This window comes from Phyllostomus discolor, chromosome 12 (genome assembly GCF_004126475.2).
Source record: "Phyllostomus discolor isolate MPI-MPIP mPhyDis1 chromosome 12, mPhyDis1.pri.v3, whole genome shotgun sequence".
Taxonomy (NCBI): domain Eukaryota; kingdom Metazoa; phylum Chordata; class Mammalia; order Chiroptera; family Phyllostomidae; genus Phyllostomus; species Phyllostomus discolor.
In genome coordinates, this window is record NC_040914.2 from 18185993 (window position 1) to 18207908 (window position 21916).

General features: G+C 57.8%; 1 protein-coding gene across 1 annotated transcript; it reads left to right on the forward strand.

The window, feature by feature from the left end:
• The first annotated feature begins 6420 nt into the window (after positions 1-6420).
• On the forward strand, positions 6421-21894 carry NPAS1 (neuronal PAS domain protein 1). The gene is made up of 11 exons (XM_028530284.2): positions 6421-6593; positions 7017-7252; positions 14471-14544; positions 14793-14882; positions 16432-16606; positions 17947-18062; positions 18266-18423; positions 18933-19039; positions 19600-19747; positions 20770-20864; positions 21364-21894. The coding sequence occupies exons 1-11, from the start codon at positions 6472-6474 to the stop codon at positions 21825-21827; spliced, it is 1785 nt and encodes a 594-aa protein (XP_028386085.1). The 5' UTR covers positions 6421-6471; the 3' UTR covers positions 21828-21894.
• The last annotated feature ends 22 nt before the right edge of the window (positions 21895-21916 follow it).

Sequence of the window (21916 nt, forward strand, 5' to 3'; positions counted from 1 at the left end):
AATATTGTGTATTTTCTTCCACCTTCAGTATTAAAATGGCTACACAAAAACTCACCAATTTTGATAAGTTATTTAATGCACGCTGATGTGACAGCTGTCACAATACAACGTAACAAAATTGTTTCAGTTGAGAGTAAACACCCCTGGCTGGCGTAGCTCAGTGGATTGAGCGTGGGCTGGGAACCAAAGTGTCCCAGGTTCGATTCCCAGCCAGGGTACATTCCTGGGTTGCAGGCCATAACCCCCAGCAACCGCACATTGATGTTTCTCTCTGTCTCTCTGTCTCTCCCCGCTCCCTCCCTTCCCTCTCTAAAAAATAAATAAATAAATAAATAAATAAAATCTTTAAAAAAAAGAAAGAAAGTAAACACAACTAAGCGCTACTAGAGCCATTGTGCGGAAAAAAACAAATGAACTTTTTGGCCATGCTAATATTATTATTACTACCATTGGTATTACTCTTATTACCTTGAAGGGTGGCTGGGGGCTGCAGGGATGTGAGACCCACCCTCCACCGTGGGTGGGAAAGTCTGCAGATGTAGACAGAAGGCAGGCAGGGGAGGGGTGGTGCTTACTAGTTGCAAGGGCAGCTCCTCAATGGCCCACCTTCCCAGCTCCTGCTCAGCCCTCCCCCCTTCTCCGGAGGACCCTGCAGGGCCTGGGCTTGGGAGAGGCGGCAGCTGAGCACCCTGAGTGTCCCACAAGTCCCTCCTGGGTGTGCTGACCCCACCAGGCCTCACCCTCGCTGACCCTGAGCCATCTCTGTAGCTGCTTTTCCGGGCAAGGGTCGAGGTGACAACAGAGCGACCAGTATGGCTTTGTCTGCTGCTGGCTACCCGAAAGAGCGCTGCAGCATCCACTTGGGCCCAGGGCCCTGCCTGGGTCGCCTGAGGGCAAGGGACCAGCCCCGATGCTGACGCTCTGCCGTGAGCACCTCTCTCCTTTCCACTGAGTTCTGTCGTCAGGTCACAGGGTCAGCCCTCCTGGTCCTCCTGGAAGTTAGGGTTCTTCCTGACACCTCGAGGGGCCTAAAGGGGAGACGGGAAGCCCAGGGAGCAGCAGGGGGTGGGAACCAGGCACCCAGACGGCACCGGGTGTCAAGTCCAGGGACACTTAGAAGTGGGACCTGCTGAGTTGGTGGGTCGTGTTCTCCTCTCACGTCCCTGACTCCTTTATTCTCCCCAGACGCCCAGAATTGCCAGCACGTCACCAGCCGCCCCACACTTGCACCTGTGTGTGCACACGTGCACACACACACCTGCTTCTTTTACTTCTCTAGCGCTTGGCTCCCCCTGACGTATCTCTTTTCTCCTTTTGTCTATTGTCTGACACCCCCACTAGCACGGGAGCTCAAGTGACAGGAACCCTGGCCTGTTTCGTGCTGGCTGGCGCACAGCAGGCACTCCGTAAATGTTTGCTGGGTACATGGATCAGAAGCAGGACAAGTGTAGGCCAGACTGGGCGGCCCAGGTCTCCAATGACCCCTCACCATCCATTCAGTGTGTCAAGATAATCTCTGGCTGCTGTGGCTCAGTGGACTGAGTGCCAGCCTGCGAACCAAAGGGTCGCCGGTTCGATTCCCAGTCAGGGCACATGCCTGGGTACCAGGTCCCCAGTAGGGGGCATGTGAGAGGCAACCACGCCCTGATGTTTCTCTCCCTTGCTTCCCTTCTCTCGAAAAATAAACAAAATCTTTTTAAAAAATAAAATAAAACACGTTCACTCTCAGAACTGAACCTGAGGTTGACCTCTCAAGGAGTGCACTCCTGGGTGCTGCATTCCACTAACGCCCCCTGGCCAAGGGACACATCTCCTTGAGCCCCGCTCTCCGAACCTTGGCCTTGAACCAGGCCTGCCTCTGGGGATCCTCACTTCACTAAGTGCAGGAGTGAAAGTGGGAGAGATTCAGATCAGACACGCTGTAGGTCTTCCTGGGAAGCGAGTCACAGGTCCGTCCCAGGAGGTCTCCAGGAGAATGGGACTCAGCTGTAAGGGGTTTTGTCTGCTACTGCGACAAATACCCTCCTGGGATTCCCCATCCAGTCCTGCCTCATCTCATTCAAGGGCGTTTTGCAGATGAGGAGAGTGAGGCACAGAGAGATGAAGGAAGCTGCCCAGATTCACACACACAGAGCCAGACCCTGGCCGGGTAGCCTAGTTCGTTAGAGTGTCGTCCCAGTACACCAGGGTTGCAGGTTCAATCCCTGGTCAGGGCACATACAAGAATCAACCAATGAATGCATAACTAAGTAGGCCAAATGATGTCTCTCTCTCCCTCTCTCTCTCTCCCCCGCTTCCCCTTCCCCCCTGCTTCCTCTTTCTCTCTCAAATCAATCAATAAAAAAACATGGATCCCTGGTTGCTGTGGCTCAGTGGACTGAGTGCTGGCCTACAAGTCTAAAGGCCACTGGTTGGATTCCCAGTCAGGGCACATGCCTGGGTTGTAGGCTGAGTTCCCAGTTGGGGATGCATGGGAGAGGCAACCAATCAATCAATGTATCTCTTGCACATCGTTGTTTCTCTCTTTCTCCTTCCCTTCCCCTCTAAAAATAAATATATGGAATCTTTTTAAAAATTATTTTAAAAAACTGTGGAGCCAGATTAGAATTTGAACCCATTGTGTTACCTCCTTAAGATGATGCTCTCCACCTCCCATAGGGAAGAAAGAGGATGTTTAAGTAGAAGTCATTGGAACTGCCCATACCACCACCCGCCCACACACACACACATGATCTAAGTACCTAGCAAATCCTTGGCCCTCTTCATGATTTCCCCTGGTGACAGGGAGCTCACCACCTACCAAGGGCACATACTGTTGTCGCATCCCTTCCACCCAGGCTGCTTTGGGAATAGTGGGGTCTCAGAGCTTCGATAGGCAGTGTCTCCAAAGCAGAGGGAGGATAAGGAGAACCGAGGGTGGGAAGCCAGGCTGGGGCAGGAGGTATTGGATGTGAGGCCGTGAAGGTCTCAGCCACCAGAGTCTCAGGGTCCCCTGATTAGGGTCCTCAGGTACCCCTTCCGGCCCTGGCTGAAAACTGCTCACTGCCTCACCTGCCCTGGTGCAGTGCCAGCCCTCCTGGACTCGCCAAACCTTAGTCAGTTCTTCTGAAACGCTCCCTAGTGTCCAGCTGGAGGGCCCCAGCCCTGCCCTTCCGGGCCCACTGCTGCGCACCCTGGCCCCAGAAGCTCTGCTATGTCTTTCCCCCAGATCATCAGAGCTGCAGAAGGGTGCAAGCATCACAGGGCGGCCCCCATTTCACGGAAGCGAAACTGAGACTCCAAATGTCTGTGGAAGTTTATCTGTGACTCTTGAGTGGCATCTCAGAAGAAGGATTTGCATCTAGGGACTTGAATATGTATGTGTCTTTGTACGCTTAAATTTTTATCAGCACGTTTAAAAATTTTTTAAGTTTTTAAAAAAGATTTTTATGCCCTGGCTGGTGTAGCTCAGTGGATTGGGCGCGGGCTGCGAACCAAAGTGTCGCAGGTTCGATTCCCAGCCAGGGTACATGCCTGGGTTGCAGGCCATAACCCCCAGCAACCGCACATTGATGTTTCTCTCTCTATCTCCTTCCCTTCCCTCTCTAAAAATAAATGAATAAAATCTTTTAAAAAATGTATTTATTTTGAGAGAGAAGGGAAGGAAGGGAGAAAGAGGGAGAGAAACATCGATGGTTGCCTCTCATGCGCCCCCTACTGGGGGACTGGCCCGCAACCCACGCATGTGCCCTGACTGGGATTTGAAACTGCGAGCCTTTGGTTCTCAGGCCAGCACTCAGTCCACTGAGCCACACCAGCCAGGCGAAAACAACTAGATATTTAGGGCTGTGTCTGCATCTAGTCTGTTTCAGTATCACATGCCATGCAGCTTCTGGAAAACTCCACCAGACACTGAAGGGAGAGCAAACGGGAAAGGGCAGAAAATGTCCCAGTGTGAAGATGGGACTGGGCAGACCCCCTGAGAGGGTCTCAGGAACCAGGGCCCAGGTCCCACTCTGAGAACAGCTGGGCGAGCTTACTCTACGCTCACAGTGACATCCTGAGTGCCCCTGCCTAGACCGCACAGCCAGGAGCAGTGTCCGGAGACAAGGGCCAGCAACTGGAGCTTGACTCCCTGCCAGGACCCTAACTCGTCTTGCTGGGGGAAAACAGGGAAATAGTATTGGCCAAGAGACTATCATTGACAGGCCAGATCGTCTCTCTCTGCCTCAGTTTCCCTAGCTGGAAGATGGGCTTACTAACACAGAGCCCAGCTCGGAACCTTGCCCTGGAGAAGGGATTAGCAGAACACACGCGCTCCCGAGTCTTTAACTCTGGTTATTGTGCGTAAGTTTAAGAGTGTTCCCATTAGCCAGTGCACACGAGTGTTCAGAGGTGTGTGCCTCGGTTTCTCCATCTGTCCAGCCAGTGGCAGGCCCTTGGTGTGGGCGAGCCCCTGCCTGCCTGCCTCTCCTAAGACTTCCACCCCATTTTCATTCCCTGCACTCCAGTCTCCCGGGGGCCGTGAAGTGCAAGGAGACGCCCCATGTCGCTCAGCATGAAGGGGCTTGGGAGGGAGGGATGGGGAACCGCCTCAGACGCCCGGGTCCCAGTCTGTGGGAGACGCTACCATCGCTGGGCTCCCACTTAGGCTCGAATGGGGAGTTCGGGGATCGGGGGTCCCGTCCCTGTGGCGGGGGGAGGGAGGTGGAGACCAGCTGCCGGGATCCTGACCTTTGAACTTCCTGGGGTACCTGCTTCCCAGTCCCTGAGAGGTGCGGTGCGAAATCCCGGCCTTGAAAGGGGCGGTGAGCTTGGATGAGGAACACCTCTCTTGCGGTGGGGGGAGGGGGGGTGCTAACACCCTGAAGTTTTCTCCTGGAAAACGGGGGCCCTGGATTTGCGCCCCTGGAGGGGCATTGACGTCTGGGTCTCCACCCCTGCAGGGGGGCTCCCGTGCTGGGTGCCAGACCTGTCAAAGAAGTTGCTGAGGCCCCGGGTTCTTTTGGAGGAACCGGGGCGCTCGCTCCTTTCTCTGGGGTCTAGGAATGCTGCTCGGATTCCGGTGTCCCCCTCTCTGACTCCGAGGTTCTTGTTCTCGTGGAAGGGGGCCGAATCCCCATTGCTGGGAACCCCCTACTATGGAAAAGGCCAGAGGGGCTGGCTCGGGGCAGTCCAGGGGGCGGGGCTAGGTGGGCGGGACTTCCAGAGCCCCGCCCCACCCTCCAGGCTGTCCCCGAGTCTCCAAGTCCGCGAGGCCGCGGTGGGCGAGGAGAGCCTAGCGCCACAGCCCTCGCCCCGCGCAGCTCATCCCGCCCCGGGGTCTATGGGCCCGCCCCTCTGTGCCGCCGGGCCGGCCACACGCCGCGCCCAGAGCCCGCCCCACAGCCAGGTAATGAGGCTGGGGGTCCTGTGGGTGGGGAACGCCTGCTGGTGTGAGAGCACGGGGAACTCCTGGGTCCTGGAGACATAAAAGACCGGAACTCCGCTGTCCTGGGGGCTGGATTTTCCAAACGCCTGCGCCCCGAAGCTGGAGGCAGGGGCGCACGGATGTTTGGGTCCTGGGGAAACAGAGGACACGGACTCCTGGTTGCGGGGGCTTAGGGGGCGGCGTGGGTCCTGGGTATGTAGGGAGAATCCTGAACGCACAGTTCTGGAAGAATTAATACCTAGTGGAACACGTTCCTGGGTCTAGGGCGCCTAGATACCAGGTCCCCTGGGCCCCGAGCCTTGGCGCCATCCTGGGTGCGTCTTCGGCTGAGGCTCTGGCCACAGCGTCGGGGGCTCGGGCTCGCACGCCGGGGTCTTCAGGGAGGAAGTTGTGGGTGCGGAGATTTGGTGGCCCGGACACTTAGCGCCACCCCAGGGTCTGGGGGAGATCCCTGGGCAGAGCACGGGGTGCGGTCCCTGCCCTCTGCCCCCCTACCTTCTCAGCCCAGCCCAGGAAACAGGCGCACCGCGAGGCGGGGGACGGGGACTCCCGGGATGGGCTTGGAGGACGGCTCCCTGCGCCACAGGGCTCCAGGGGCTGGGTCCCTGCGCGCCTGGGCCCTGGCGAGGCTCCCGCCCCCCGCCGGGCTTGGGCATGCTTGGCACGCAGCGCGCGGGCCGGTCGGATCCGTATGCGCGCCGCGTGCGCCTATTGGTATGCGGGAGCCGGCCCGGCGCGGGCGTGAGGCGGGCGCGCTGGCGGGCGGCGCGGGGGAGGCGGCGGCGGGGCACGTCCGTGTCCTGAGCTTCGCCTGGGCCTCCGCAGCAGGGCGGGAGCTGCGGGCTCTGTAGCGGGGCCTCCAGGTAGGGGAAACTGAGGCATCATCCGGCTCCAGCTCCTGCTGGGACCCCGAGCTCCGCTCAGACCTCAGTTTCCCTAGCGGTTCTCCCGGGACCCTCCGCGGACGCTGAGCACTGCCTCCGGTTCCTTCCCGCCTCAGAAGACGCGGGTCCCGAGTCCCGCAGGCTGCTCCGAGCCCGTCTGAGCGCGTCCCCGCGGAGATGGCGGCCCCCTATCCCGGCGGGGGCGGCAGAGGAGAGGTCAGATACGGGGCCGGTCGTGGTGGCAGCGTCCCGTGGGACTTTTTGCCCGGGCTCATGGTCAAGGCCGCGCCCGGACCCTGGTGAGCAAAGCCCCGTCCCTCGGGCCTGGCCCTGCCCCGAGCCGGCGTCCCGGTAGAACTGGCACTCACTTCTGCCCCATTCGTTCCCGGGGGCCGGGATTTCTCACCCAGAGTCGCTCGGCCGTGGTTCTGTCACCACGCCAACTTGTGGCGTTCCCAGCCCCTGCCTCAGGGTCACACCCAACACTCCTCGACGCGCCCCTCTTCCTCTCCTCCCCCCACTACCGACGCCCCACGTTCTGTGCCCACGGCCGGGTGTGGAATTCACACTCAGGCTCTGCCCCCACCTCCAGAGTGTTGAATCCATTCCCAGCGTCCCAGCCCGTCCCTGAGGCCCCAAAAGGCGGGGTCCCTTCCCCCAGGCCTCGCACCCCCGAACTCCGGGGCCCCGCTGATGCTTCTTCCTCCGCGCCTCCCGCCCAGCCTACTGGCTCAGCGCAAGGAGAAGTCCCGGAACGCGGCGCGCTCGCGGCGCGGGAAAGAGAACCTGGAGTTCTTCGAGCTGGCCAAGCTGCTCCCGCTGCCCGGAGCCATCTCGAGCCAGCTAGACAAGGCGTCCATCGTGAGGCTCTGCGTCACCTACCTCCGCCTGCGCCGCTTCGCCGCGCTCGGGGCGCCGCCCTGGGGGCTGCGAGCCGCCGGGCCCCCCGCCGGCCTCGGTGAGTGCGCATGCGCCGGGGGTGCCCCGGGTCGGTGACTGGGGCCCCAGCGCCTTCCCCCGGGGGCAGAGGACTAGGGTTTCCGGAGGCTCGCCCAGCTCCACGGCGCGGAGGGAGCATAGAGTTTGGAGTCAGAGCTTCTGTGTGTGCGTATCAGGTGCTTTTACTCGCCAGGCCCCAGTTTAGTCATCTGCAAAACGGGCACAGGAGGTAGGGGAGCTTTCAGGAACTCTGGCCTCATCCAGGGCCTGGCGACACCAGGGATACTAGTAAATGCTATCGTTTTTATTAGAGGAGATGAATCATTATGATTGCAAAGGAGACCCGCAGTCCCCTGATCGGGTCAGAGGGGACCCACCCAGGCCTCCCACCTACTGAGGCGCAAGGGACAAACCCCACCCCCGCCCCGCCCCGCCCGGCCCCCAGACCCGAGGGGCTCCAGAGGGAACGCAGTAACTCCGGGCTCAGAATTCCCAGTTTGGGAAAGCGGGAGGGAAACAGTATAAGATAGCAGGTAAGACGGGGGAGCTTCGGAGTCACCTGGGGCCCTGTCCCCCCTGGAGCACTTCCCCCATTGGGACCCAGCGGGTCACCTCACCTGTCTGCGCCTCGTTTGTGAAATGAGAGTCATGATGAAACCTCCTCCCCCCCACCCCCCAGCCCCGAGGCCTGAGGAGCAGCTCTGTGTAAAGACCCGGGGCCACCCTGGCCTGGAGCAAGCAACCAGTGTGTGGTCACTATTGTTATCAGTGGCGACCCTGCAGGGCATTGGCGGCGGGGGGGGGGGGGGGGGGCTGTGGTTTATTGAGCATCTACTGTGTGCCCGAAGCGGACAGACTACATAGAAGTCCTGCATCGCGCGGGCTGACGTCCTAGTGGCCAAGACACAGGGACCAAATAACCAAAGAAACAGAATCTAGAATATGTAAATATAGAATATGTAAAACACAGATATATATATAGATATCTACTTTTATTAGATATCTATATTTTCAGATTATTCAGATTTTATTACTGATAGATACACCCAAGTGCAATGCTATCCTTTCTTTTCCGCAGTACTGCTTCACTCTTATTACTAGAAGAAAGTGAATCGTGTTAATCTGAGGTCGCAGGTGACAGGGACAGGGGACTCCGGGCCACTCTCACCCTCCCAAAGAAGAGGTGTCCTTAGCGTGGGGTTGGGGGGCTTCCAATTCCCCTTCTGCCCCCGTCCCAGGGGGGAGGGGGAAAGAAAATAGCATTGATTAAGCCCGCAATAAATCACCATTTAAATTTAAATAATCCGGCTTCCCAGGCGGTAATTAGGCGAATTGACTGGCACCGAGAGAATGCGGCATTAGAGCCTCTGATTACTGTCATTACCGCGAACAACATGTGCGCGGCGGGGGATAAACATCTTGTCTATTGTCCCAGAGCCCAGGCAGAGAAGCGGGGGTGCACCGAGAGCCCGCGGGCGTCCAGGCCCCCCCCCCCCGCCCCCGCCCCCTGCATTGCCTGGGCGGGCCAGTCGAGGGGCCAGGGGCTCACCGAGGCCACAGCACTGAGGGGACCAAACCCCCGACTTCACCAACCTCCTGCCTGTGAGCCAGGCACTGAAGAGGGGGGGATTGTGTAGACTCCCTCCCGTACTCCCCAGATTAGGGAATCCGGGGTATCTCCTGCTCCACTGGGCCTCCCAACAAGAGGCTGAGTGTGTGCTCCTGTAGTTCAAATGGGTAAACTGAGGACAACGTGGTAGCAGAAGTCAGAGAGCAAGGCACTGAGCCTCCCCCTCTCTGAAGAGGAGGGGGCTCCCGTGTTCTCCTTAGTAATAATAATAGTGGCCCTGGCAGGCTAGCTCAGTTGGTTACAGCAGCCCCATATGCCAAGGTTGTGGGTTCGATCCCCGGTCAGGACACATACAAGAATCAACCAATGAATGCATAGGTAAGTGGAACAACAAAGCGATTTCTCTCCCTCTCTCTCTCTCTCCCTCTCCCCCTCTCTCTCTCTTCTTCCCCTCCCCCTCTCTTCCCCTTTCTCTCTGACCAATAAATAAAAAAAAATAAAAAGGAAATGCATGCAACAGTAAATACATTTAAAAAATAATAATAGTGAGAGTAATAATATACAGCACGTTAGACACTGCTGAGTACTATATACAATTAACTCACTTAATCCCCTCAGAAACCTGAGGAGGGAGGCCGTGCTGTGCTTCTCAATTTATTTTTTTTTAAGATTTTATTTATTTATTTTTTAGAGAGAAGGGAAGAGAGAGAGGAAGAGAAACATCAATGTGTGGTTGCCTCTCACGCGCCCCCTACTGGGGACCTGGCCTGCAACCCAGGCACTAGCTCTGACTGGGAATCAAACTGGAGACCCTTGGGTTCACAGCCTGGCTCTCAATCCACTGAGCCACGCAAGCCAGGGCACCGGTCTCACCTCTTTAAACGCCCCCTCCCCTTCCCACACTAGCCACCTTGCCGTGGTCCAGGAAAGCAGGCCCTCGCCCGGGGCCCTTTGCACAGGCCCTCCCTTCCCTCTGAGTGACAGCCCTTCTGCAAGCCTTCCCTGACCACTCTGCTGAACTCAGCAACTGCCCAGCATTCCCTGTCTTCCTTTCCTGCCCTATATCTTTCCATAGCACTATCACCTGACACTATTTCTTATTTCTCTTATTTGTCGGATGTCTCTCCCCACAGCACCCTGTTTCCTGAGTCTAGGACACGGTAAAAACTCACTCCCACAGCTGGATGACATGGAATGGGATGAGGGCAGAAAGGGTGGCATCTTAATCCACAGGTCAGGTGTGTGCTGTCTGAGAAAGTGACCTCTGAACTGAGACTGGAAGGAGGTGAGGAAGCAAGCTATGAGGAGAGCTAGAAGAGTTGGTATGGCTTAGTGGATTGAGCACTAGCCTGCAAACCAAAGCATCGCCGGTTCGATTCCCCAGTCTGGGCACATGCCTGGGTTGTGGGCTAGTTCCCAGTGAGGGGTGCGTGAGAAGCAACTGCACATTGATGTTTCTCTCCCTCTTTTTCTCCCTCCCTTCCCTAAAAATAAATAAAACCTTTAAAAGCCAACAGCTAGAAGAGCAGCACGTGCAAAGGCCCTGAGGCAGGCTGCAGCCAGCTTGCCGGGGTGAGAAAGTCTGCAGAGGAGTGAGTGAAGGAGTGGTCAGCAGCGGGTGGGCCCTGCAGGGCCTCGTGGGCCATGGCAAGGACTTTGTCTGTTTCCCAGAGTGAGATGGGGGCCACGGGGCTGTGGGTGCAGGTGGGAGCAGGGAACCCCATGAGGAGGCGAGAGCAGAGGTCCAGGTGGCAGGCAGGGCAGCTAGACCACCAGTGTGGGGGCTATGGGGTGACAGGTGGTGGAATTGAGGTGATACCTCGAGCCACTACCCTGCCTGTAGGACTTGCAGAAAATGGCCACAGGTGTGAGAGACAGAGGAGGTCAAGGTGCAGGGTAAGGAACTCCCAGAAGGACAGAGATAGTGTCGTAACACCACCGAGTAACATGGGTCATCCCTCCTAACCCTGATAAAAATGGTGGTGGGACTCAGGAATGAGGCGCTGACCCTGTGCACAGCTCTGCACTGTGGCTCTATCCCTGGACCCACTTTATAGATGAGGCTGAGGGCAGTGGAGGCCCAGGAACTCTGGTTGGTGGGGCGGTTCCCCCTCTCAGACCTCTGATGCCCAGCCCTTTCTCCCCACTCACATCTCCCTCTCTGCCCCCCAACCCCCAGCAGCAAATCCCTCCGGTTGATTGAGAATGGGAGTGGGAGGGGAACCCCTTAGGCCTGGGAGAAGCCTCCAGTCCCCAGTCTGTAAGGGATGGCGTGACTGGGACAGTTTTTGTTCCCCAGCAGAGCCGAGCTCCAACAAGAAGCAGCAAATGTCTGTTGAATGAGCGAGTGACGGCTGGGGACTGGACATGAGGAGGGGCCAGATGTGGTCGCAATGAGGGGGCAGATAGGGGAGTGACCAATGTGGGGGACAGAGGAGTTGAGGCATTTGGGGAGGAGAGGAGGAAACACAGGGGCAGGAGTTGGGGGACTGGAGGATTTGGGAAGGGAGAGCCTGGGGGTGGTAAGACGCACGAGTCAGTGATGGGGACAGACCCCAGGGCTCCCTGTCCTGGGGGACAGGCCGGGTGTTCGGAGGAAGAGCCAGTGGCTGAGCCCTACCCACCACCACCCCCGCCCGCCCCGCCCCGGCGTGCCCATTAACGACGTTAATTGCAGCCGTTCAGTGTGACCTGGGCTGATCCTCTGAGAGGGAAAATGAAGGAATTAGCAAAAATGACAGGGGAAAATTGCAACAATTAGCAAGCAGCATTGTTCCCGCCTGTCACCCGGCTGGTTCGCGCTGCATCTCGGGGGAGGGGTCCCCATTAACCACCCCCCGCCCCCAGTCACTGTTCCTGGAGTTCCAGGCGAGGGTGGGAAAGGGAGGTATCAGCCGCAGGACGTCGGGAGCGCTGGGGGCAGGAGGCGTGGCCTAGACGTCGGGGGCGGGGCGGGGCCCCGGGGCTGCTCCCTGATTGGGGGAGGGGCGGGGTTTCTTCTCCGCCTGGTGTTTTGATGGCCTGGAAATAACAATAGTAATCACACTATTAATACTCGTGCTAGCTCCGTGTTTCCCCGCACCTGCTGTGGGCCAGGCCGCCCGCCCTAGGCCCTTTCTAGAAGTTGCTTATGCTGACGGAATGCTCAACAAGCCTGGGAGGGCTGCGCTCTTACCAAACCCACTTGACAGAGGAGGGAACTGAGGCACAGAGAGACGCAGTGGCTGGTTCCAGGGAGCACAGCCAGGGAGGGACAGCCTTGGGACCGGACACGACCTGGACCCAGCCCTGCAAGAGCAAGGCGCTTGGGACTCTTGAGGTCGCCAAGTCCTTCACGGAGCTCCCCAGGCTGGGCACCGGGCCCTTGAGGGGTCGTTCTCCACAGGATCAAGGAGGGGTTCCTGGGTGGGAACAGGGTCCATGACCTCAGCGTGGACGCCTGGAGCCCTCAGCCAGGGGCCTGGAGCTGGACCAGGGGATCTCTGTCTCATTGGCCATCAGCAGCTCCCCGCCCCTTTCTCCGTGTCTGTCCGTGCACCTCGTTCCCTCTGTGTCCCTCTGTCTCTGTGTCTCTGTGTCTTTGTGTCTCTCTGTCTTTGTCTCCATTCCTATGTCTATGCAAGTCTTGGTCCCTACCTCTTTAAAAAAACGTTGTTTATTGAGGTAAAATTTATAACACAAAATTCACCATTTTTTAAAAGATTTTATTTATTTCTAGAGAGAGGGAGAGAAACATCAGTGTGTAGTTGCCTCTCATGCCCCTAACTGAGGACCTGGCCCACAACCCAGGCATGTGCCCAGACTGGGGAATTGAACCGGTGACCCTCTGATTCACAGTCCTGTGCTCAATCCACTGAGCTACACAGCCAGGGCAAAATTCTCCATTTTAAAGTGTTCAGTTGAGCGGCATTTAGGACATTCACTATGTCAAGCAACCCTCACTTCTGTCTAGTTTCAAACTTTTTCACCCTAAAACCCTGTACCCATTGGCAGCCACTCCCCCCTCCCCCCACCCCAGCTCCAGCCCCCCGCCACCACCGGTCTGCCTTCTGTCTCTATGGGTTTCTCTATTCTGAACATTTCATATAAATGGAACCATACAACGTGTGGCCTCTCGTGTCTCCCTTCTGTCACTTAGCACAATGTTCTCAAAGTTCACCCAAGTCGTAGTGCGGATTGCTGCATCATCCCTTTTCATTGCTAACTAATATTCCATTTTCTGGGTACAGCACATTTGGCTTACCCATTCATCAGTTAATGGACGTTTGGATTGTTTCCACCTTTGGGCTGTTAGGGATAATGCTGCCGTGAACATCTACATACAAGTAATTGTGAGAGCGTGTTCTCCATTCGTTTGGGCATACGTGTGAGCCTACAAGTGGGATTGCTGGGTCAGCCGGTAATTCTGTGTTTAACATGAACCCACCGCACTGTTTTCCAGGGCAGCTGCACCATCGGCATTCCTGCCAGCAGTGTGCGGGGCGAGGGTGTGGGGGGTCCAGTTTCTCCACACCCTCTCCACATCCACACTTCTTTTCTGGGCTTTTTTCCTAGCCATCCTAGTAGGGGTGAAGTTGTCTCTCACTTTTTTTTAAAGATTTTATTTATTTTTACAGAGAGGAGGACAGAGGGAGAAAGAGAGGGAAAGAAACATTGATGTGTGGGAGATACATGATTAGTTGCCTCTCGCACGGCCCCAACCGGGGACCTGGTCCACAACCCAGACACGTGCCCTGACTGGGAATCGAACCAGCAGACTTTTGGATTCTCAGGCTGGCACTCAATCCACTGAGCCACACCAACCAGGGCTCTCACTGTGGTTTTGATTTGCATTTTGCTAATGACTAATGAGTTTAAGCATCTTTTCATGTGCTTATTGGGCGTTTGTATATCTTGTTTGGAGAAATGTCTATTCAAGTCCTTTGCCCACCTTTTGAACTAGGTTCTTGTTGAGTTCTAATGTCTTTCATCTCTTCCTCTACTCCTTTATATCTCTCTGTGTTTCTTTGTCTAGCTGTTGGTCTCTCTGTGTCGTTGTCTCTCAGTCTCTCTGCCTCTCAGTCTCTCTCTGTCTCTGTGTGTGTGTCTCTCTGTCTCTGTCTCTGTGTGCTTCTTTCTCTCCTGTCCAGTCTCCTCTCTGCCTCTTCCTCAGCCTTCAGGTCTGCGCTCAACCGCCCTGCCCCCTTCAACAGGCCTTACCCCATCCCCTTCATTCACACAAGCTCTTTGATTCTTCATAGCACTGGCCACAGGTGATAATTCTGTATTTTGTTCGTTTTTTACTTCTTCAGGTGTCCCTGGTCTGGGTGCTCCCGGAGGGCAGGACCAGGTTGTCTGGGTCACCTCACTGTTCCCAGCACTACCCAGCCCCACAGTGGGTGCTTGGGGATAGTTTGCTGAATGAATAGATGGGTGGATGGATGAATGAATGAATCCCTTTCTGCATCCCCTGGCATCTCTCTGTCTTTCTGGCCTGCCTCTGCCCCTCTCGCTCCTCCCCACATCCCAGGTCTCTCTCCCACAGGGTCCAGGGCCCCTCAGCACCCCAGGATGGCCATAAGACAGGGGAAGAGAAGAAATTTGTAGCCTGGCTCCCTAGGGTCCTTCCGAGAAGGCCAGGGCCAGCTAGAACGCAGGCCCTGGCCTCACCTCTCCCTCTGCCCCCAGCCCCAGGCCGCAGGGGCCCCGTGGCACTGGTCTCCGAAGTCTTCGAGCAGCACCTGGGAGGACACATCTTGCAGGTGAGGCCCCTTCCTTACCTACTGCTCCTTGCTGCCACCTGGTGGCCATCCTCTGGGAACTGCACCCTTTTCTCCGGCATCCATCCCACCCAGAGCACCAGGACTGGGAGGCGGATGCTGGGGGTGCCTTCCTCTTCCCAGGGCGACCGAAGTCCCGTCTTCCCCTCAATAAAAAAATCCATTCTAGGCAAACGTAAGATTTCAGAGCCAGGCTCTTCTCTCCCCACTCCCTGTCTCTCCCGCTCTAGTCCCTGGATGGCTTTGTATTTGCCTTGAACCAGGAGGGGAAGTTCCTCTACATCTCAGAGACCGTCTCCATTTATCTGGGCCTCTCACAGGTAAGGACCCTCAGCAGACCGCCTGGACCCTGGCAGCCTACACCTCCCTTGGCGGCCCATGCATGCCCCTCCTCTCTCCAACCAGCATGAAAAACAGATCTCTGGTTTCCAAAGCGGGTGCCTTGGCACTCCACGTGGCATCCAACATGGCTCCTCTTCACAGGCAGTAGAGGGTTTTCGAAGTCAAGGTCAATTAGCAGAAAGGAAACAAATTAGCAGAAAGATCAGTTTGCCAGTGAGTGGTGGCCAAAAGGCACCATATTTGCCAAAACTTGTTTCTTCTTAACAAGAATTCGTATAGGATTACAACAGTTTGTATAGGAAGGGCTTAGGATTCTCAAGCTTTGGAAGGTTTTCTGTGGTGTCTGAAAGCTCTAAGTGTTGGCCTACAAACAGGAAGGTCGCTGGTTCAATTCCCAGTCAGGGCGCATGTCTGGGCTGTGAGCCAGGCTCCCCAGATGGGAGCATGCAAGACGCAACCCATTGATGTATCTCTCACATTGATGATTCTCTCCCTCTCTTTCTCCTTCCCTCCACTCTCTCTACAAATAAATAAATAAATAAATAAAATCTTAAAAATACAAAATAAAACAGATCCCCTATCGCCTCTATCTGGCGTCCTGGCTCCTTGTGGCCTCTAGGCCTTGCCAATCCATCCAAATGCAAATTGCTACCAGTGTTCTTAGAGAGATTTTGGCAAATGGTACATTTAGAAAATTGAGTGCTTCGGTATTTGGCCTTTGTGAGCAGGTTTTTCAGTGGGTTGCTGGAGATTTCTGGCAGAGGAAGACTGCTCAGGAAGGGGAAGATGGACAAGAGAAAGAGAGGGAGAAAGAGTGGAGGAAAGGCTTGAAGCTGGTGTGGGAAGGGTTTAACGAAGGGGATGGGTTCGAGGGGTGACACCAGCCCTGGGCCAGCGGGAGCCATGGGAGGTCTCTGAGAGGAGGAGGGCCTCGGTCGGGTGAGAAACTTAGGGAGGGGTCCCCAGTTGAGCGGGGACTGGAAGCCGGAAGACCAGTGAGGGTGCCAAGGCAGGAACGCAGCAGCGAGAACACGGGGGCCTGGACTGGGGGAGCTGGGGCCAGCAGGGGGCTGCTGCAAGATTTGGGGGCGGGGGTGATGAGTCGAACGTAAAACTCTGTCTAATGCAAAGGTTCTCGCTCGTTAAAGAGTTAGAAAACCATTCTTTTCCTTGTATCTTGAATTTCATTGCTGTTGGGACGGCCTGTGATTCGTCCACAGGCACAGGTGTTTGCTGTAAGATCAAGACTCTGACCCCGCCCCACCCCAACTCCCTGCACAGCTTCTTGATAGAGTAGGCAAGGGCGGAAAATCATTAATAATCACTGGCTTTGAAGTGGGAAGGGCACGGGAAGAGCCCAGGTTTGCTTCCTCCTTTAAAGAAAACTTAAAAAAAAATTCTGATGAAAACACAAGACCGTCCTGAAGCATTCCTGCTTGTGGGCTAACAAACCGGTGGTCAACCCGGCGGGTGAGAGGCTGCGCGCGCACCTCACCCGCCCCTGCATTCCCCCTCCTTCGCCGGCAGGTGGAGCTTACGGGCAGCAGCGTCTTCGACTACATCCATCCTGGGGACCACTCAGAGGTGCTGGAGCAACTGGGGCTGCGGACCCGGACCCCGGGGCCCCCCACTCCACCCTCCATCCCTTCCTCTTCCTCCTCCTCCTCATCTTCCTCCTCGCTTGCTGATACCCCTGAGATCGGTAATTCCAAGGGCCCCCAAAGAATGAGGCCTGATCAGGAAACACCCGGTATGGTGTATCCAATTATGTTTCATGTATACAAACCCCACTCTCCTTAGAGTTGTGCAAAGCAAGTTTTTGCAAAATGAACCAGAGTCTTAACTGAGGCAGGAAGATTTGGTTCCCTAAGACTGCCTGGATCCCCCAGTTTTGAGCTTCTAAAAGAGCCCTCTGGCTGCCTGTGGGTGACAGATAGAACCAGCCCTTGTAAATAAGGATAGCGCCCACTCACACGGCATTCGAGTGTGCTGTGACTCTAAGTACATGATTTCATTGGATCCTAAGCATAGTCCCACAAGGCAGGGCCTCCTAGTCTGTCCACTTTACAGAGGAGGAAACTGAGGCCGAGCGCAGCCAGGTTAAGTCGGGTGTCCCAGGTCACAGGCCTGGAGGCCGAGGAGCTGGACTGCAGCCCAGGTTTGTCTGGGATCGGGATCCAAGCTCCTCAGCCCTCTCTCCAATGGAAAATTCCACTCTGTGCTGAGGAGGGAGGGTGTTGGAGGCTATTCTGAATGTTCCTTTTAGCTCTGAGATCTTTAGGGGACTGTGAGATTACCTTCCCTGTAAATAAGGTTTTCTCATATGGGGTTTGCTTTACACCAAAACCATCTGAGTTGTCAGCAGCGATCACAAGTTTGGGGGGATGTTTGGGATGTGAATGGGTCTGTGGGTGTGTCTGCACCTCCGTCTGAGGCACAGGTCATCTGGGTGTGAGCATATGTACAGCTGCACCACGGGATTTTGCAGACTAACTTGTGTTTGTCTTATCTGTTGCTACACTCTGGGGCCCTGCTCTGTGCCCAGCTCTGTGCTGCGCAGGGCTGGGGACACAGTAGTGACAGCAGCCCCAACCCCTCCCTCCCACGGCTCACAGTCTAGTGAGGGAGGCTGACCCATCCTCAGCACGGGCAGGGCTGTGGTAGAAGACCCCCGAGAGTGTCTGACCCAGCCCGGGGGGTCACAGAGGGCTTCCCGGATGTCTGATCTGAGACCCAGAGGTCATAGCTAGAAACAATGGCAGTAGGAGGCAGCTCTTGCCCAGGTTCTGAGTCCTGTGGAGCCACGGCAGCTTCAGGACAGGAAAGGACAGGGTCAGAGATGAGCTTCAGAAAGCCCCGGCTTGCGGCTGCTGTGAGGGGAGGTTAGGGTGCCTTGTCAGTGAGCTTGTAGGGCCATTAAGTGGGTCTCTGAGTATCTGTGGCCATGATCCCGGTCTGGCGAGCTCTGCAGGCAGCGGGGAGGGGCGTCTATGTGTGTTTCCCCGTCCTGAGCCCCTAACTTTCCTTCACTCTCTGCCCCAGAGGCCAGCCCCACCGAGGTGGCCCCCTCCTCTGGGGTCCAGGAGCGCTCCTTCTTCATTCGCATGAAATCCACGCTCACCAAACGGGGTCTGCATGTCAAGGCCTCGGGGTACAAGGTGGGTGTGAGCTCTTTGGCCCCAGCCTCTGACTCCTGCATCCCCTCCTCCCCTCGCCAGATGTGTGTGTGGGGGGGGGGGCTCCTGCATTCCTGCCAGCTGTGTCCCTGTGCTGGTGGGTGACAGCAAGAGCCCAGCGTCCTAGTGGGTTAAGGTGCTCCTGCCTGGCCCCTCCTCCAACCACGCCCACCCACCATCTGCAGGTCATACACGTGACCGGTCGCCTCCGGGCACGTGCACTGGGCCTTGTGGCCCTTGGCCACACGCTGCCCCCAGCCCCCCTGGCTGAGCTGCCGCTGCATGGACACACGATCGTCTTCCGCCTCAGCCTGGGCCTCACCATCCTGGCTTGTGAGAGCAGGTAGCGGGGGTAACGCTGAGGCGGGAGGAAGGGGGCACATGGGAGAGCTGAGCGTGCATGCTGGGGAGCCATGGGGGCCGCAGAGCAGCGGAGGGGAAGGGAAGGAAGGCGCGAGGACCAGATGGGGCCTTCGGGGTGGAGGACTGCACATGGAGGAGGTGCGAGCGCGCCCATGGGGGCTCCCCGAGTGGACCTTTGCTCCTCCCCGATCCCATCTCTCTGGCCTCTCCGGCCCCTCGTCTCTCATCCACTCTTTCTCCTGCGCCACACAGCGAGGAAGGGGAAATAGTGAACTGGTGAGACGGTACCCACGTCCAGGGGCGCCCTCTGCTCGCGTGCCTAGAACCACTTGGGGACAGACATTATTGCAGCCATTCTGTAGAGGGGGAAACTGAGGCTCAGAGCACTCCAGAGTAAGAGTGGTGACCCTAGGTGATTCCAGAGCCAGCCCTGCCTCTTTTCCCCACCCCTGGGCCTCCACTCCTGCTCCCTGTCGCCCCCGCCTTTAGAGTCAGTGACCACATGGACCTGGGGCCCTCGGAGCTGGTGGGCCGCAGTTGCTACCAGTTTGTCCACGGACAGGACGCGGCCAGGATCCGCCAAAGCCACCTGGACCGTGAGAACCCTTACCCCTGCCTCCTGCCTGCCATTCCAGACTTCAGTACCCCCAGTGCCCTGCTCCCTGGAAGTCCCGCCCACTTCAGGGCCAAAACAGCCGCTCCTGGTAGCAGCTCAGCACAGGAGGGTGGCCGGGAGCTCTGAGCAGCGCCTGGATGGGGGGCGGGGGTAGGAGTTGGCTGTGGGGCCTCTGACCCGCCCTTAAAAAGTCCAGGTGCCGCATTAGCTCCAGGCCTTTCTCACTCTAGCTCTGTCTCCCTCTGTGCTGCTGTTCCCTTTGTCTTCTCCCCGCCCTCTGCTTCCCTGTCCCCTATCTCCCCCCTGCACCTGCCCCCCATTCCCCTCTGCACCTGTCCCCCATTCCCCCCCTGCACCTGCTCCCATCTCTGCACTTCCCTCTCTCCATCTCCTCTCTGCCCATCTCCCCATCCACCTCTTGCCCCTTCCCCCTCTCCTGTCCATCTGTCTCACCTCCCTCTGCCTATCTCTTCCTGTCCTCCTATCTCTTTGTCTCATGCCCACCCCTTCTGGTCCCTCCTGTCCCTGGGCTGGGCCCAGTGCTGGACAAGGGCCAGGTGATGACCGGGTACTACCGCTGGCTGCAGCGTGCCGGGGGCTTCGTGTGGCTGCAATCCGTGGCCACGGTGGCTGTGAACGGGAAGAGCCCTGGGGAGCGCCACGTGCTCTGGGTCAGCTACGTGCTCAGGTGAGGGCTGCACCCGCCCGGCCCGCAGGGAGCTGGCACCCCTTCAGAAGCCTCTGCTGCCTCTCCCCACCTTGGGGTGGGGGGTCCTCAGGGAGGGCCTCTGGGAGGGGTCGAAGAGAGGAGGGGGAGTGGGGGACAGAGAGGGCCAAGGCCTGGAAGTGGAGCATCCTTGCTGCACGCGGCAGAGAGGTGCGGGAAGTGGGTGGCACTCCCAGCCAGGCCGGGGTGGGGCCACCTTGGGCGCAGGCTGAGCGTCTGGACCCTGCACCTGGGCACTGGAGAGCACAGCAGTGTTTAAAGCTGGAGAGGGTCATGGTCAGATTTGCCTTTTTTAAAAAAAAGATTTTATTTGTTTTTAGAGAGAGGGGAAGGGAGGGAGAAAGACAGGGAGGGAAACATCAGTGTGTGGTTGCCTCTCACTTGCCCCCTACTGGGGACCTGGCATGCAACCCAGGCATGTGCCCTGTCTGGGAATCAAACTGGCGACCCTTAGTTTCACAGACCGGCACTCGATCCACTGAGCCACACCAGCCAGGGCTCAAATCTGCCTTTTGTAAAGACCCCTCTGGCAGCAGTGGAGAGGACAGTCTAAGGGGCAAGACAGGGGCTAGGGGACTGTGGGGAGGCTGGGGCGGACCCTGGGAGATGCCAGGCCCTGCAGGGAGGAGCGCAGCGGCCACCTGTGGGGGCCTAGGACTCGGGCCTTGCTGGGCCTGGCCCCAGGCCTGAGAAGAGTGGCAGTTCAGAGGGAAGACACTGAGGCCAGGTGAGCATGAGGTGCCTGGGGGACACCCAGGTAGTGGCATTCAGGGACCATGCCGCAGGTCTAGCCTCAGGAGATGGGGTCGATCTGGGGTAGAAGCCAGCTTGCAATCTGGGGGTCCGGCCATGAGGCACAAGTCTCTCGGGGTGTTCAACACTCAGAGCGGGAGGGGAAGTCTGCACCCACAGGACTGGGGGGCCGAGGGGCGTCTGCCCCTACCCAGGAACCCTGGCTCCCCACCCGACCTGTCTCGCCCCAGCCACCCTGAGGGCGGCCAGACACCTCTGGACGCCTTCCAGCTGCCAGCTGGCACGGCCCGTGAGGACACGTCCAGCCCAGAGCCGGAACCCACAGGTGAGCCTGCCTCCCACCCCGGCCCCTGGGAGGCTCTACCGTGTGACCCCTGGGACCCGCACTGTCCAGTCCAGAAGCCACTAGCCACGTGTGGCCGGCTACTTACATTAAAGCTAAGAATCCAGGTCCCCTGGTGTACTCAGCACACTGCAGGCACTCTGTAGCCACACATAGTGCGTGGCCAATGTGCTGTGTGGCGCAGATGTGGCCGCGCGGTGCGGTCACAGAAGAGAGTCTTGTGAGCGCCGGTCTAGAACGGGGTTTCTCAGCCTCCGCTCCACGTAACTCCTGGCCAGGGGTGCCGTCCAGCGCATTGCAGGGCGCTTAGCAGCATCCTCCCCAATTGTGACAACCAGAACCCGTCGTCTGCAGACAGAGCCAAATGTCCTCTGGGGGACCCCACCCCCGGTGGAGACCCACTGAGCTCAGCTTCGTTCCACAGGCGGATAGACAGAGGGCTGGGGACGCACACACAGCGCCCTTCAAAATCCTCTTTCAGACCCAGTGCCTCCGGTGCAAGGGAAGCAGGCTGCCCCCCCGGACAAGGACGAGGCCCCCCAGGCCCAGGGCAAAGGCATCAAAGTAGAGCCTGGCTGGGGGGGGACGAAAGACGCAGAGGACAGTGGGGACGAGGAGCCGACTGGCCACCCAGCCCCACCGCGGCGCGAGTTCACGTCGGTCATCCGGACAGGGGCCCTGAAGCAGGACCTCGTGCGGCCCTGGGGCCTCGTGTCTCCCGGGGACCCCCCACCCTCTCTGCTCCATGCAGGCTTCCTGCCTCCTGTCATGCGGGGCCTGTGCACACCCAGCACCATCCGCTACGGCCCCACGGAGCTGGGCCTCATGTACCCGCACCTGCAGAGGCTGGGCCCGGGGCCCGCCTTCCCAGAGGCCTTCTACCCACCTCTGGGCCTGCCCTACCCAGGGCCCACAGGCACCAGGGTGCAGCGGAAGGGGGACTGATGCCTGGGACAGCCTCCTACAGAGCTGGGCTCGGGGGGCAGGCACTGGCCCCTGAGGGAGTAAGGAAACAGGGCTCTTGGCCCCATCGG